At 44.6% G+C, this 17,022-nt stretch overlaps 1 protein-coding gene across 1 annotated transcript in view; it reads left to right on the forward strand.

The window, feature by feature from the left end:
• The window catches only part of LOC121002204 (kinesin-like protein KIF18B), a 92,548-nt gene that overhangs the window by 51,162 nt on the left and 24,364 nt on the right, over positions 1–17,022 (forward strand). The window contains exons 7-10 of the mRNA XM_040433561.1: positions 1,464–1,640; positions 2,293–2,367; positions 2,456–2,565; positions 11,095–11,218. Of these exons, the coding sequence (XP_040289495.1) occupies positions 1,464–1,640; positions 2,293–2,367; positions 2,456–2,565; positions 11,095–11,218 (486 nt within the window). The remainder of the gene's footprint in view (positions 1–1,463; positions 1,641–2,292; positions 2,368–2,455; positions 2,566–11,094; positions 11,219–17,022) is intronic.

Genomic DNA, 17,022 nt, shown 5'->3' on the forward strand with positions numbered 1-17,022 from the left:
ATAAAATAAGGGGAAACGGGCGTGTGTTTTTTTTTTTTTGGTTTGTTTTTTACTTTATTAATTTTATTACCATATTAATTTTATTAAAAACTTTTTTGTAACTTTTTTTTTTTTTCACTTTACTTTACTTTACTTTACTTTACTTTATTTCTGATCCCCTCTGCAATGCATCACAATACATCTGTATTGTAATGCATTGCCTGTTAGTGTATTACACAGAGTAATACACTAACAAGTTGCCTACGAGACCCCAGCCTGAGGCTGGATCTCCTCAGCTCCCGTAGAAGGCAGTTCCTGATGCCATGCAAGGCATTGGGCAGCCTCTGCACGGCATCGGGCTGCCTTCTGAGACATCGAGTCCCCCACAGCAGCGCGGAGACTTGATGGGCTCCCTCAAACAGAAACACGTGGTAGCGGCATAGAAGGGGTTAATCCGAAGCGATCGCCGGTACGGGTGGGGGGTGTCTCACAGGACCTCCATTGGCATTGACCCAGGGTGCCTGCTGATTGATTTCAGCAGGCACCCAGTTCCGATCACCGCCCGCCGGTGATCGGAAATACACAGGGCATACCTGTACGCCCTATGTCCGTAAGAGATTAAAGGGATTTTCCGGGTCGTCTATGTTGATGGCCTTATCCTCAGGATGGGTTATTAATATCATATCTGCAGGTTCCGACTCCTGGGACCCCCACCCATCATCGGTTTGTGCTCCTTGAATGGGACTGAGCTGCACATAGGCCATGTGACCAATAAACGTAACGCCAACGGCACTACCCGGAGTGCTTCCATATCTTCAAACAGCTGATCAGCAGGGGTGCAGAGTCAGACCACAGCCAATCTGATATTGATAACCTTTCCTGAAGACAAGCCATCAATATCAAAATCTCTGAAAACTCCTTTACCCTGTTCAGGACCATGTGCTGCTAATGTCTGGCGTGGATTTATAGCTCCTGTTCATGTTTATAGCTGCTTTGGTCTTCCAATAGTCAGCCTTTATAGCGTGTAATTAGTGCTGTGTAGTGAATGAAGGCAGAGGCAACGTCACGACTTCGGATAAAACATCCAAAGGCGATTCGCATAATACTTTGTTTGAATACTGTACTGAGAGACAGTATTAGAATGTATTGGCTCCTATGAGCCGAAGTTATTACATTGCAAAGTCTTGCGAGACTTCGCATAATAACTTCATAAATTAATTTGTATCGTAAAAAACCATTTCCCAAACTCTGGTTCGGTTCCAAGGTACCACTTCGCGAAGTAATAACTTCGGCTCATAGGAGCCGAAACGAAGTATTATGCGATTTGACTTCAGATGTTTCATGGAAACATAGAATGGAAATAGAGAGCCCAGATATTTTAATTTTAGTCTCAATTTGCAAATATAAAGAACTAGGGCTGTTAAACCACCATTTGTGCAAAACTGCTTAAACGTATGTCTGATTCCCGTCTTCTCCTGTTGTAGAGTAAGAAGGCACACATCCCGTACAGGGACAGTAAACTAACCCGACTTCTGAAAGACTCTATTGGAGGCAACTGTAGGACAGTGATGATCGCAGCCATCAGCCCTTCATGTCTCAGTTATGATGACACCTATAACACACTTAAATATGCCAATCGGGCCAAAGAAATAAAACTGTCGGTGAGTACCTACTCTCTTTACTGAGTGCTTTCAACTTGCCCTGTATCTACCTATACAAGTCCTATGCGATGCTTGAAAACCTGCGGTGCCTCTCTGTGCCCATCAGCATATCACTTTGGTAACGTTTTATTAGGGTCTACCATGGAACATGTGTTGATGCCATAAAGAGCCCTGCTGGCACCTGTATTGCAGTCGTAACACTGTATAAACCTTAAAAATGTAAAACCTTAATTAAACAGCCTTATTAATATTACTGTTAAGAGTGCCACATGGGTGTTACAGGGGTTGTCTGTGATTTTACTGATGTTTTTCTAGTGTTCCCCTCCCCCTTCATCCCCCATCAGAGGTGGCAGTGTAGCTTCAGTGTCAGTGTAGGCTCTTGAACTACTCAGCACTGCCAATGGGCGCAGCGCTGCAGTGACCAGCTTTGTCCACTACAGCGTGTGGAGCTGTACAGTACACGCCAAGTGCAGGGTGTCTGATGCCCTCCAGTCAAATATTGGTGGCCTATCCTGAGGTTAGGCCATCAATAACAACATTCTGGATCCCCCTCAATTGTACATATGTAAACCTTGGATATAAAAGTTGTAAAATTCCAAACAACCCTTGAAAATGTTTTTTTTTATTTTTATTCTGCTTGCCTTGTTTATAGCTGAAGAGCAATGTGATCAATTTGGACTGTCATATCAGCAAATACGCCGCCGTGTGCGAGGAACTGAAAGCAGAAGTAAGTTTGTCAAAAATACCTGAATTCCTGTTTGATGCAGGTAACAGGGCAGTAATCAATATTAAAGTTTTGTCTTTGCATTGAGTAGGTAGCGGAACTAAAGGCTAAACTGCATTCCTATGAAATGAAGGAATCCATTCAGGATACTACTGAAGCCTTGTCTGTGTGCCACAGCCCTGTGCAGAGGAAATCCCCCAGGTACCGTTCATATTACATACGTGCCCGAGAGTAATACTCGGTCACGTAGTTTTATACTCGTTTCTTGCTTCATAATCTGCACTCAGAACTGGGTATCCAAGTGTTTGGCAGCCTTAGGCCCCTTTCACACGAGCGAGTATTCCGCGCGGATGCGATGTGGGAGGTGAACGCATTGCACCCGCACTGAATACCGACCCATTCATTTCTATGGGGCTGTTCACATGAGCGGTGATTTTCACGCATCACTTATGCGTTGCGTGAAAATCGCAGCATGTTCTATATTGTGCGTTATTCACGCAACGCAGGCCCCATAGAAGTGAATGGGGTTGCGTGAAAATCGCAAGCAAGTGCGGATGCGGTGCGATTTTCACGCACGGTTGCTAGGAGACGATCGGGATGGAGACCCGATCATTATTATTTTCCCTTATAACATGGTTATAAGGGAAAATAATAGCATTCTGAATACAGAATGCAAAGTAAAATGGCGCTGGAGGGGTTAAAAAAAATTTTTTTTAACTCACCTTAATCCACTTGCTCGCGTAGCCCGGCATCTCCTTGTGTCTCCTTTGTTGAAGGACCTGTGGTGACGTCACTCTGGTCATCACATGGTACGTCACATGATCTTTTACCATGGTGAATCACCATGGTAAAAGATCATGTGATGGATCATGTGATGACCGGAGTGACGTCACCACAGGTCCTTCAACAAAGGAGACACAAGGAGATGCCGGGCTACGCGAGCAAGTGGATTAAGGTGAGTTAAAAAAAAAATTTTTTAACCCCTCCAGCGCCATTTTACTTTGCATTCTGTATAGAATGCTATTATTTTCCCTTATAACCATGTTATAAGGGAAAATAATACAATCCACAGAACACCGATCCCAAGCCCGAACTTCTGTGAAGAAGTTCGGGTTTGGGTACCAAACACGCACGATTTTTCTCACGCGAGTGCAAAACGCATTACAATGTTTTGCACTCGTGCGGAAAAATCGCGGGTCTTCCCGCAACGCACCCGCACATTTTTCTGCAACGCCCGTGTGAAAGAGGCCTTAGGGTGCCTTCACACGCGGCAGATCTTGTGGCAGAAAATTCTACGTCTGAAAATCGGTTCCATCCACCTTAATGGGGCTTGCAGTCCCGTTTACTTTCTTCCCCATTCAAGTGGATTTTCAGTTGTGGACTTTTCTGCCACAAAATCTGCTGTGTGTGAAGGCATTCTTAATATTGATCATACGTGGTAAGGTGGACTGCTGATCTGAAATGCAGAGTATGTCTAATACGCTCAGAATCAGTAGATGAAAACAGGTCATTTTCAGTGGCAGATTTGTATTTTGGTGGCGTTTTTAGTGTTGAGAGGTTTTCTAAGCATTTTAGAAAAAGTTTTTGAGTTAGGTTTTTCTACCTTTTTGTCATTTAATTTTTATTTTGGTCATTTATCTTCTGGTATCTGATCAGTGGGAGCCCAACACCCAGGACCCCTGCTGATCAGCTGTTTGAGAAGGCAGCGGTGCGCGCAGTAGTGCCGCAGCCTTCTCTAAGCTTTTCGTAGGCTAAGTAACGACATGTTAATCGATGGATATTAAATAAGCCAGCACCTCATCTGCAGACAGCTGTTTCAGGGTGATTGCCCCTGATCAGTGCAGAGCAGAGAGTACTGGCTTGACTGGGTGAGCGGCCTGTCAGGGTTAGGGGGATATTATCTCTCCTTAGGGATGAGAGCACCTTAATCAGCATGAGGAGACTTATAGGCCATACCTGCTCCTCTGGAATTCTGGGAGGAAAGGGATGCAAATGATCTCTTAACAAGCTCTGCCTCTAATGCCACCAGATGTAAGGCAGCTATCCTATAAGTCAATGTTCAGCTCTTAAAATAAGCCTTGAGACATGACTTGGATAGGATATTCAAAACCGTGGCAAAAATGCATTCTTTTAATGATGCATTTTTTAAATCTCATGTCCACAACATATAGTTTAGTTTTTAATTTTTATTTAATATTCAAAAAAATTATGAACAGATATACGCCACTTTTTGGCATATATCTGTCGCAGATTGCGGGTGAAAGGTTATTTGCGCCACAATCTGCAACTTTTTTTGATGTTCACTCTAGATCTCAAAAAGGGGTCGGGAAAAAGGGTGGGCCGGTAGGCCCATCACATTAAAAATTTTCTACGCTTGTTTTAGGAGTAGAAAATTGTCTAAGTCTTCGCCAGTAAGGGAGCTGGTGTAGATTTGGACAGATTTAGAAGTGTAAAGTTATGTAGAGGCCTGCACCATTTGTCTATTTCCACCAGTTATCGCTGCAAGAATAGCTGCCCTACTGTACTTTACAACATCTGATGCCCCCATGCCTCCCCATTCCCAGGGTGATACTAATGTGGGCAAATAAACTTGAGGTTTCCTGCTTTGCCAAAGCTAAGCAGAATCTTTTTCTAATTCACGCAGTAATATTAAGTTAAGGGTATCACTGATTTTCTAAATATATGTAAAATGACAAGTAAAATAGACCTCTTAAGAGCAGATATGCGACCCAGCCAGGAAAGAGAAAGGTTGGAGTATTTATCTAACATCTTAGGTACCATGGCTAGCAATTCCAGGTAGTTGTACTTAAAGTGGTGAGATTAATACCCAAGTACTTACATGAGTGACACTCCACTGAAAAGACTATTGGCATGAGTTTAGGAGGAATTCATCCAAGATTTACTGTCATTTACTTTGTAGTATGAAACCTGTTCAAAGTTTGTAAGAGTTTGGGGCTGGGAGAGCAAGAATGATGTCATCAGCATAGAAGCTGATTTTGTGTTGTTTGTTACCCACATGTCGAATGCTCCCTGTCAGGGGTTTGATAACCAATGCAAAGATAGTGGGAGACGCTGGACACCCCTGGTGGGTGCCATCATGGGTCTGGAAGGGTCTCGTCAAACATCCAGAGGTAAATACTGTATCCTTGCCGATGGCGAGGAGTACAAGGCCGTGATGGGCAGCTCTGAGGATATTCCTGGCTTAGGTAATGTGGTGATTACAGTGGATAACTGCTTTGTTGAATGTCTGAACTAAATATGCGGAATATATATATATATATATATATATATATATATATATATAAATATAACACGGGTCCTCACCCGTTCACTTTATACTGGAAGTGCTGCCTCATCATTCGTTTGAGATAGATAGATAGATAGATATATATATATATATATATAATATAATTTGTAAATCCATCCATGCTCAGGGGATTTATGCAGCCTAAAAGGGTTTTTCGACATCTTCCTACCGATAACCTATCCTCTGTATAGGCCATCAGTTGTCCGACACCCGGCACCCCGACTGATCAGCTGTTTGTGAAAGCAGCGGTACATTGTATAGCGGCTGTGCTTGGTGTCACAGCTCAGCTCCATTCACTTCTATGGAAAAGTTGTGAGAAGGCTGCAGTGCTCAAACAGCTGATCAGCGGGGGTCTTGGGTGTTGGACCCCACTGATCAGATACTGATGACTGGAGGGTTCTTTGTTTGTTTGTTTTTTCTTGTTTTGTGTATGTTACCTCTTTTGTCAAAAAACACTAATAAAAACTATCTAATATCATAAACAGCCCCCCATGTGCCGGGCCCCTCACAGGAAATATACTTACCCCACTCCCTGCGCCGCTCCTGGTCCTTGCATCGCCGCTGCTGCTTCTCTCTGTACACGGATGAAAACCTCCGGTGTCAGGGGGAAGAGCCAATGGCAGGCGGGGATGGGGACAAGTCTCCCTAGTGTCACCCACGACGCTAGGGAGGCTCGTTCCCGCCTGCCATTGGCTGCCTTCCCCCCATCCCTCCCCCAACACCGGATGTTTTCATCCGTGTACAGGGAGAAGCAGCAGTGGCGGTGCGGGGACCAGGAGCGGCGCAGGGAGTGGGATAAGTATATTCCCTATGAGGGGCCCGGCACATGGGCGGCTGTTTATGATATTGGATAACCCCTTTAAGTAGTTACTAAAACTAGGGTTGCCCAATGCATCAACCTTTTGATACTATTTTGATACTTTGATGCACCTGACATTGTCAGTATGTTAGTACTAAGATGCGCTGTTGCACAGATCAGCAGGTCCAACTGACATAACCTAGAGCTCGTGCTACCTGGTGCCCGCCATGTTCTGATCAGCGGCTGCACGTCTGTGGCAGTGGAGGCTGCAGGGGTGAAAGTCGGGGGAGAGCACAGGGATATAGGAAGCACACGATGAGTGCACTTACTATTAATATGAGGCACATGGAGATTCAAAGTTAATAACACCATGTGCCTCACATTAATAGTAAGTAACTCCATCATGTACCTCATGCATTAACCATATGTTGCCCATTAAGTGAGGAGATAATTGATCACCTACTATTTGAGATGCATGGTTTTATCAGTTTGGACCTCCATGTTCCTGACATTAATAGCAAGTAACCCCATTATGTACCTCCTATAACTTCCTACGGCACATCATATAATAGTATCACTTAGGGTGAGGCCACATGGAGTGACATTGGGGTAGCCAAGGCTCCAGGTTATGTTCATCATGGTTTTCTAACTGATTGTGTGGTGTTTGGCTGCTCGATTTTCCACAAAACCTAGCAAGTTTCTAGTCAGGTTTCAATGGCTTCTTGGTTTTATGGGTAAGGCCCCATGCACACGGCCGTTGTTTTGGTTCGCATCCGAGCCGCAGTTTTGGCGGCCCGGATGCGGACCCATTCACTTCAATGGGGCTGAAAAAGATGCGGACAGCACCCTGTGTGCTGTTCGCATCCGTTGCTCCGTTCCGTGGCCCCTCAAAAAAAAAATAACATGTCCTATTCTTGTCCACGCTTTGCGGACAAGAATAAGCAATTATATTGAAGGCTGTCCGTGCCGTTCCGCAAATTCTGTGTTTTGTGGATCCGCAATTTGCGGACCGCAAAAAACTGAACGGTCGTGTGCATGAGGCCTAAGACAGCGGTTTTCAAAATCAAGCAACTGGAGAAGTACAATCGATTAGAAAAACACGACGAACCCATCTTATTCATAGCTTGGCAAAGTGTTGTTTTTGGTATCGATATTGAAGTCCAAATTCTGGTGTAGTGACCATCCTAACTAAAACAGACGTACCTTTCGGGTCCTTTTTAAGTCTGGGTCTACATGGAGACATTTGATCATTGTACTATTGTGGGAAGACCAAAACGAGAACCTCACTAGGAGGAAAGACGTGATGTGTGGCAGTTTTCTGGCTTATAAAAATTGCACCATATTTCTACTGAAACGTGCAACTTCTTACTTCTAGAGAGGAGTGGAAGGACCACCGTCTATCCGACAGATTTACTTCCAGAAATCATGCCTCATAGACTTCAATTTCTGGTGCTCGGACAGGCAAAGACATACCAAGTTTATTTCGAGCGTGTGAGGCTCTTAAAGGGGGATGTCTGGCCTTGGAGCCAACAACCCCCATGGTCTGGACCTGTGCCCTTGAACCTAAAAAAGCAGACTAGCCTGCCTGTGGTCCCACCTCTGGCCCATTCCTACCGGCTTCTGCTCCCAGCAGGGCAAAATGTCCAGGGACCGCTGCAGCGAGTCATATGCCTCATCGGCTTCAACGGGGTCTCATAGCTGTGACAAAACAGCAGCAAGGCAAGTCTGCTTTTTATGTTCAGGGACACGGATCCGGATGACAGAACATCAATAAACAAAAAATTGGATGCATTTTCCTCCTATATGGTTTAGGGCTCATGCTCACGAACGTAAGGGCTCCGTGCCCGTGCTGCGGACCGCAAATTGCGGTCCAAAATGCATGGGCACATACCGCGGGGCAGCCGCATGCGCATCGCAGACCCATTCACTTGAAGGGATCCGCATCAGACGGTCCGCACCGCAACAAAGTAGTGCATGCACTACTTTTTTTTTTGCGGTGTGGAGGCACGGCTATAATCACCACAGAAGCACTTCGTAGTGCTTCCCGTGGGGTTCCGATCCGTGCTTCCGCACCGCATCTCCAGGTTTGTGGACCCATTCAAGTGAATGGGTCCTCATCCGTGATGCGGGGTGCACACGGCTGGTGCCCCGTGTATTGCGGACGCGCTGTATGCGGTCCGCAATACAGCCACGGCGGGGCAACGGCCGTGTGCATGAGCCCTTAGTTTAAGACAGGCTTATGAAACGCAGCCTTATTAAATTTCTTGCCTTGTTCCTTTATAAGAATCAAAACTGCAGGCAACCATTGCAAGTCCTTCCCAGGTGCTGTGTAGACTAGATTTTCCCGAGCCCTTCTCTGCATCCTCCCCAGAAAGCCGATGTGTCTAGATCTCTTGGCCAGGCCCTGTATGTCCTGCTTGTCCACAGTAGTTGCCTTCTCATGTGTCTTGTCCGCCGCTCATGTTTCCCTTGAGCCCCTTGCTTATCCCATCCATTTGACAGTAACATTCTGCTTGTAAGATCTGGGACCATTTAGCTGAAATGCGTTACATCTGCATCAGCTGCAGGGTTTCAGAAACATTACTCCTTTAAGTTATGTTTTTTTTTTTTTTCTTTTATTTCTGGCCATTAACGTAGAATCTGGAACAAGTAAAACAACCAAAAAAAGAAAAATGTATAAATTAAAAATCACAATGTAAGCAGGGGGCGCTTAGCAATTTGCTTTGTTCTTTATAAAAAAATTCCTTTTAGATCGGCTTGTTTTAATTCCTTTTATTTTGTGGAAAGTAGATTCCCAGCTGAGTAATATGGCTTTCCCCCTTTCATGAAATGTTTCTGGCTGAGGGTGATTATTTTTTTTTTTTTTTTATTATGTTTTTTTTTTTTCATAACCGAGGCTGCACATTGTTTATGCTATTATTTGGAAGTTGTGAAATTACCTAATAATGTAGTAGGTTCCACACATTGCGCACCCCTCTCTCCCCCTGGATTACACCCCCACCGCCCAGGTTTGTTTTTGGACCTTCCGTATTTGTATTGTTCACATTGACGGAGCAGCATCTGGTGTACGATTACTTACTATACTATGTATATATGCTTTGTGCTGTTTGTGGTTAGTCATCCTTCTGTCCTGTGCCTTTGCTTTCATGCACGCAGTTGTTGATTTTGGTATCAGCGGGAAATGGCTGGTGGATTGAAATCGGTCCAGATGTTTTTAGTTTTGGAATCTGTTTATGGAGCAGGAATACTGACATCTTTATCAGGTGCGCGCCTGTTCCCCCACATACATTTCTCATGTAGTGTATCTCTCCACTAGCTGCAAACATCTGTGAAAGGGATTAAATATAGATACCAAGGAGGTTCACGTATTTTTCGGAAACTATTTTATGATTATAGCTATTTCCGGCCAAGCCTTCTTGTTCGTTCTTAGCAATTCCGACTTGAGCTGAATGCATTATTTGATGCAGACTGGTTGCTAGGGACAGTCATTGGAAAGACTAGTAGTTAGGCAAAGTATGCCTAGCAATCGGGCTGACACACTCCAAGCTTGTTTGGCACCATGCTGGGGAAAAGCGGCTTGCCAGCAGCCATGGATTCCCTCTATCTATATGAAGGGGAGCAAGAAGGGAAGACATGGGGATAGGGGTAACAATACTGTAAGGTTATGTACACAAAACGGAGAAAATACACCCCAAGACCACTTAGGCCTGATCTTACATCTGCGTTATGCACATCCAGCAGGCTGTTCCTGGCGGGATCCATCACTGCCGGGCGCTGTTGGAATTCTGTTCACTATAATGGGGACCAGGGGAGATCCGGCTGCAACCCGGTAAATATGCTGAGAATTGGCCAGACGGAAACTGCTGCACGATGGGGAGATACTTCTTTGCATATTCCTTTCCCATGGAACATTGCCAATAAGTCCTCATACCATGGAGTACTTCCAGTCAGTCTCCATACAGGACTTGTCTCTTTAAGGAGATTCAAAACTCTGCCTAAGCCGTTACTGAATGGGAAAATTCTGTGCAAAACTGCCATGGTACTTATAAATTTTAGTTGTCTAGGATTTGAGTATTGATGGTCTATCCTAAGGATGGGTCATCAAGATCTGAGGTTCATCACTGCAGCACTGCTCCCATTCACTTCAGTCGGAACAGCATTGCCATAAGCAGCTTCGTACACTACACACTCAGTTGATGGCATGTCAGACCTCCACCAATCAGATATTGGAATCCTGGAATACTCCTTTAACCGTAGCAATAAGCATCAGGCAGCTGCCGCCAAGGCTAATACAATCTTGGGGTGCATCTATAGAAAATACATGCACATGACAAGACCATAGTTCTGCCGCTTTACAAGTCACTAGTCAGATCGCACATAGAGCCTTGTGTGCAATTTTGAGAACCTGTGCACATGAAAGAGCCTGAGCTCCCACAATGCACTGCTGTCTGGAAATGGCAATAAAATAAAATGTTGTGTAGCTCAAGAATGCAGATTTTTTTTTTTTTCTTTGTAAAAGTGATATTTTGAAGATATGCCTGGATTTCTGATACTTTAAGATGCTTATTTGACCTTTTTCATGAATCTCCATTGTCGTTGTTTTTTGTTTGTTTTTTTGTCACAGCTTGGAAGAGCCTTTAGATACGTCAAGTCCCGAGCAAGGTTTTAAGAAGCCATTGCAGTCCCTGAGCGAGCTGTCGTCAGAACATTTACATTACAAGCGACATTCCAAGAAAAGAGAGAGTCAGGTACAATGGATTCCTGTATGTATACATGAGCTGGATGAGTGTGATCCTGATAAATCACTGTCTCTATCGGACCAGTTCATCCATAGTCATGGACATTTTGGGGGAGGGATAAAAATTAAAAAATCCGATCCACATCTAACTTTTCAAAGGGTAAAGCTGTATTGGAACATGTCATAGTAACTTAGTATATAAGGCCAAATAAAGACATTTGTCCATCTAGTTCGGCCTGTTATCCTGCAAGTTGATCCAGATGAAGGCAAAAAACCAAGCCAATTTTCCCCACTTAAGGGGAAAAAAATTCCTTCCCGACTCCAATCAGAATAACTCCCTGGATCAACGACCCCTCTCTAGAAGCTATAGCCTGTAATATTATTACACTCCAGAAATACATCCAGGCCCCTCTTGAACTCTTTTAGTGACCTCACCATCACCACCTCCTCAGGCAGAGAGTTCCATAGTCTCACCTCAGTCGTCTTTTTTTCTAACGTGAATAACCCTAATTTTGATAATATTTCAGGGTACTGTAGGCCCCCCCCCCCCCCCATTCCAGTTATTACTTTAGTTGCCCTCCTCTGAACCCTCTCCAGATCTGCTATGTCTGCCTTCTTCACAGGAGCCCAGAACTGTACACAGTAGTCCATGTGTGGTCTGACTAGTGATTTGTAAAGTGGCATGACTATGTTCTCATCACAGGCATCTATGCCCCTTTTGATGCAACCCATTATCTTATTGGCCTTGGCAGCAGCTGCCTGACACTGGTTTTTACAGCTTAGTTTTCTGTTCAGTAAAATTCCTAGGTTTCTTTTCCATGTCAGTGTTACCCAGTGTTTTACCAATTAGTATGTACAGGTGACTTGCATTATTCCTTCCCATGTGCATAACCTTACATTTGTCAGTATAAACCTCATCTGCCACTTATCTGCCCAAGCCTCCAATCTATCCAGATCCATCTGTAGTAGTATACTGTCCTCTTCAGTGTTAATTACTTTACACAGTTTAGTGTCATCTGCGAAAATTTATATTTTACTATGCAAGCCTTCTACAAGATCATGAATAAATATATTGAAGAGAATAGGGCCCAATACTGACCCCTGAGGTACTCCACTAGTGACGGTGACCCAATCTGAGTGTGTACCAATAATAACCACCCTCTGTTTTCTATCACTCAGCCAGTTACTTACCCACATACAGACATTTTCTCTCAGTCCGAGCATTCTCATTTTATATACTAACCTTTTATGCAGTACGGTGTCAAATGCTTTGGAGAAGTCCAGATATACGACATCCATTGATTCGCCGCTGTCAAGTCTAGAACTTACCTCCTCATAGAAACTGATTAAATTAGTTTGACATGACCGATCCCTCATGAAGCCATGCTGATATGGCGTTATTTGCTTATTTTCCTTGAGGTACTCCAAGAAAGCATCTCTTAGAAAACCTTTAAACATTTTACCCACGACAGATGTTAAATTTACCGGCCTATAGTTTCCGGGCTCTGTTTTTTGTCCCTTTTTGAATATTGGCACTACATTTGCTATGCGCCAATCTTGTGGAACACTCCCTGTCAGTATAGAGTCTGCAAATATCAGAAATGAGGGTCTGGCTATGACATTACTTAATTCTCCTAGGAAACGGGGGTGTATGCCATCTGGTCCTGGTGATTTGTCTATTTTAATCTTTTTCGACTCCGCTGTACTTCTTCCTGGGTCAGACAGGACACTTTTAATGGGGAATTAACTTTTAATTCTGCATTTCGTTTATTTTCTTTAGTGAATACAGTGGCAATTTTTTTTTTTTTTAATAGCTTTGCTTTCTCCTCATCGCTCTCTGCAACTCCTCCCTCATTACTCTGTAGAGGGCCAACACCTTCAGATTTATACTTTTTACCATTTTTATATAAGCAGTTTGGCTGCTTTTATTAGTTTTTTTTTTTACATATTCAATTTTTTTCCTTTTATAGTGTTTCAGTGCTTCCTTGCTACCCTCCTGTTTTAGTGATTTATCTTTTTGTCATTTATTGCTTTCTGTACAGTTCTATTTATCCACATTAGTTTTTTTTTTTCTTGTTCCTTAACCCTTTATTCATATAAGGTATGTACCTCTCACAATTAGAATTTAGGATGCTTTTAAAAATAATCTATTTTGCGGCTGTATTTTTATTTTTGAGCACTTTGCCTATGGCCTCTCTTAGTTGGCTAAATTTTAGCTTTTTTGAAGTTTGGTATTTGTGTTCCTCCCTGTAGAAACGCTCTTTTGAATGATAATTGGAAGGTTATTACTTTATGGTCACTATTTCCCAGGTGTCCACCGTCGGTGTTTATATAATTGATGAGGAATCTTATATTTCTATGTAAATATGGCTATAATATAACGTACTAAACCAACCTCATCCACCGGATAGGAATAAATGTATCATCTGTGGGGGCCCCACAGCTGGGACTCCCACATATCTGTATACTGGGGTTCCTACCCAATTAAAAGGGTTATCCAATCACTATAATGACCCAGCTCCCTGGCACCCGTTTCGCTCCTGATGCCCGCATGGCTACCACTGCATCTCCCTGTCGCACGGATCAAAACATCCAGCAGCGGGGGGAGCAGCCAATAGCAGTCTGCGACGGTGACTAGTCTCCCTAGCATCACCGGGAATCTGTCAGCTCCGAAACACTCCCCAAACTTATAGTAAGCAGTGTATAATGTAAGTGATGCCGAGTCTGGTTAGTCAATTTTTATCTTCATACTTGCATGCCGGAGCTGTGCTCCCACAAACCAGCAGTAAAGTGCACTGAGGGGACTCCTGCCATCGCACACATAATGGAGAGGACTCAAAGAGGAGTACCCTCAATGCATTTTACTGCTGGTTTGGGGGAGCACAGCGTCAAAATGCAAGTGAGTATGAAGATAAAAATTACATAACCGGACTCAACATCAGTTACACTATATGCCACTTACTGTAGTTCTGAGGGTGTTTACCTTTAAGGGTACCTGTGCAGGTCTACAAACTGATTTTCACCGATCTCGGCTTTTGCATTGCAAATGGGGAAATCCGCACTAAAGATCCGCAGAAACAATTGACATGGTGTGGACTTCAAAATCTGCCCTGAAGGAATGTGCAAAATGTACATGAGATTTGTCAAATATTATTCACTTTGCTGGTACTGTATTATGTTGTGGTGCGTGTGCAGGTACCCTAAGGAGGAGTTTGAATGGAGTGGCGATAGAGCATGTGCCCTGCCGCCCCATTCAGTGCCTATCGGACTGAATGCTGTAGTTCTTTCCCTCAGACCCACGAACATTGACAGCATTTATGGCTACCACTCCATTCAAACTCCCCTTCACTGCATTAGGCCTCATGCACACAACCGTTGTTTTGGTCCGCATCCGAGCCGCCGTTTTGGCGGCTCAGATGCGGACCCATTCACTTCAATGGGGCCGCAAATGATGCGGACAGCACTCTGGGTGCTGTCCGCATCCGTTGCTACGTTCCATGGCCCCGCAAAAAAAATATTACATGTCCTATTCTTGACCGCGCTTTGCGGACAAGAATAAGCATTTATATTAAAGGCTGTCCGTGCCGTTCTGCAAATTGCGGAACGCGCACGGACGCCATCCGTGTTTTACAGATCCATGATTTGCGGACCACGGTCGTGTGCATGAGGCCTTAGGCAGTGAGGAGGGATAGGGAGCTCAGGACCCCCACGGTAGTGCTCATTGCCCCCATAATATTCTCTGAATAATGACACATTTAATGTTTAGACTCTCTAAGGCTGGGTTCACACTTGAGCGCATTTTATATGCGCGTTTAACGCGCGTTTTTGTCGCGCGTTTTTATGCACGTTTTTTGCAATAGTAAACGCGCGTTTGTGTGATTAACTGCAGTGTCCTATGGCCACAAACGCGCGTCAAAACGCCCCAAAGAAGCTCAAGAACTTGTTTGAGCGTAGGGCGTTTTTCAGCGCGTTCAAACGCGCTGTAAAACGCTCAAGTGAGAACCAGGGCCATAGGGAAGCATTGGTTTTCATGTGTTGAGCGTTTTACAGCGCGTTTGAACGCGCTGTAAAACGCTCAAATGTGAACCCAGCCTAAGAAATTTAGTCTTCATTGCTGATGGAGAGCACTGCTACGGGACTGCCGGCACTCAGCTATTATATGAAGGCTCCTATCGGTGAATGTAGCACGGCTACTCATGTGTGGCTGCTCCCTGTTCTCTTCCGAGGTCCTTCCTGGACATAGAAGAGGTCCCGGAGGTGGGACCCGCACCCATCTGACATGTATATAATGTAATGCAGATTCTAGCTGATTGCTGGGGGCCCAATCAGCCAGTTACTCTGGAAGCAGCACATTCTTCCGGAGAATCCCTATAAAGAAAGTGCAGCCCCCTGTGCCGGCAACCCATCTGGAGAAGAGCTGTACAGCAGCCACCCTGCATTAACCCTTCATAGGAATAGCTGGCCACTGCGGAACCGCTACAGCAGCACAGGGTGATGTTGGGAGGCGCCTATTAAATTGGACCCACGTGTAAACTAATGTACACATCACTGGCCTAATTCTTGCGACTCCTCTCCCTGAAGTCTGGTTTAGCAATATCTGTTATTTATGGCTCGGGACAGGAAGTACAGGTACAATATGGCTGACCCGTGGAAGGACTTGGCTGCAGCCCCCCCTTGTCAGTACGTTATTTGTATACGTCTGCTTAAGTCTCTGCACACAGCCTTCAGACATGGAGGAATTTCTCCCGAATGTGTGGATACATTTATGTAGAGTGTGGGAGTTGTGGATGTGCTCAGCGCTAAAAACCTCCCCTGATTTATAGGGTTACTTCCGTGTGCCAGTCCACGTATGGCCTGTAACCGCTTTAGACAGGAGGAAATGCATTTCATGTGATCGGACGTAAAGAACGGCGTATTACAAATGGCTATAGACTGTCTACATATTAAATGACACTTGGAATATCTACTGCAGAAAGAAAAGCAGCTTGTCTTGGACTGGCCAAGTCTCCCTGGATTCTTCTTGGCCTCTGGTGGCGCTTAAATATTTCAGTAAGACAGGTTACAGAGCGATGATATAACTCACTTCTCAGTCTTGGCTCTTACATGATATTAAAAAAACACTTATCGCCCACAAACGTGAATTTGGTCCTCCCCAATTCCACTCACCGGTATCTGAAAATAATTTTGACCGCATTTCCCGTTTTAAATCCTTCCCAACCTGACCGGAGCTTGGCTATCGCATGTCTGTGTATAGAGACGATATATACAGACTACGTCTGTGTGAAGAGGGAAATGTGATTCCAGAGGATCTGTCAGCTCTCCTGACATGTCGGATTTAGGAAATACTGGAATTCCCCATGAAATAAAGATTCGGGTGTCTCTTTTGTAGAATATTAGGCTGTTCCTCAGTTATTACTCCTGCAAATGTTTAAAAGGAAAAAATCATTTTATATATATTGTGAGGCAGTGACAGGCCTCCTAGCTGTTAGGGAAGACGTGGAAAAACCTGCCATACATCTCCCCTATCAGTCGTCAGGCCTGAAGCAGGACCAGGTGCCACAATCGCCTGGGAATGAAAGTATCCTGCTTGAGTGAGAGGGGGTGAGGCTCTGTGAGTGTGGTCTCAGCCGGGCTAGGCTGAGGGACCACGAGGCTGGGAGATAGCCTGGAGGTTGTGGGACCAAGCGACTCCTGCTGAGAGGGTCGCACGGCCAGAGTCAGACGAACTGCTGAGCCTAAATTACCTAGACGTACGGACTTTGCTACAGCCTGGGAAAGCCGCACCTGAGACGGTGTGTGAACTGTGCTCTGTAG

This window comes from Bufo bufo, chromosome 1 (genome assembly GCF_905171765.1).
Source record: "Bufo bufo chromosome 1, aBufBuf1.1, whole genome shotgun sequence".
In the NCBI taxonomy this organism is placed as follows: domain Eukaryota; kingdom Metazoa; phylum Chordata; class Amphibia; order Anura; family Bufonidae; genus Bufo; species Bufo bufo.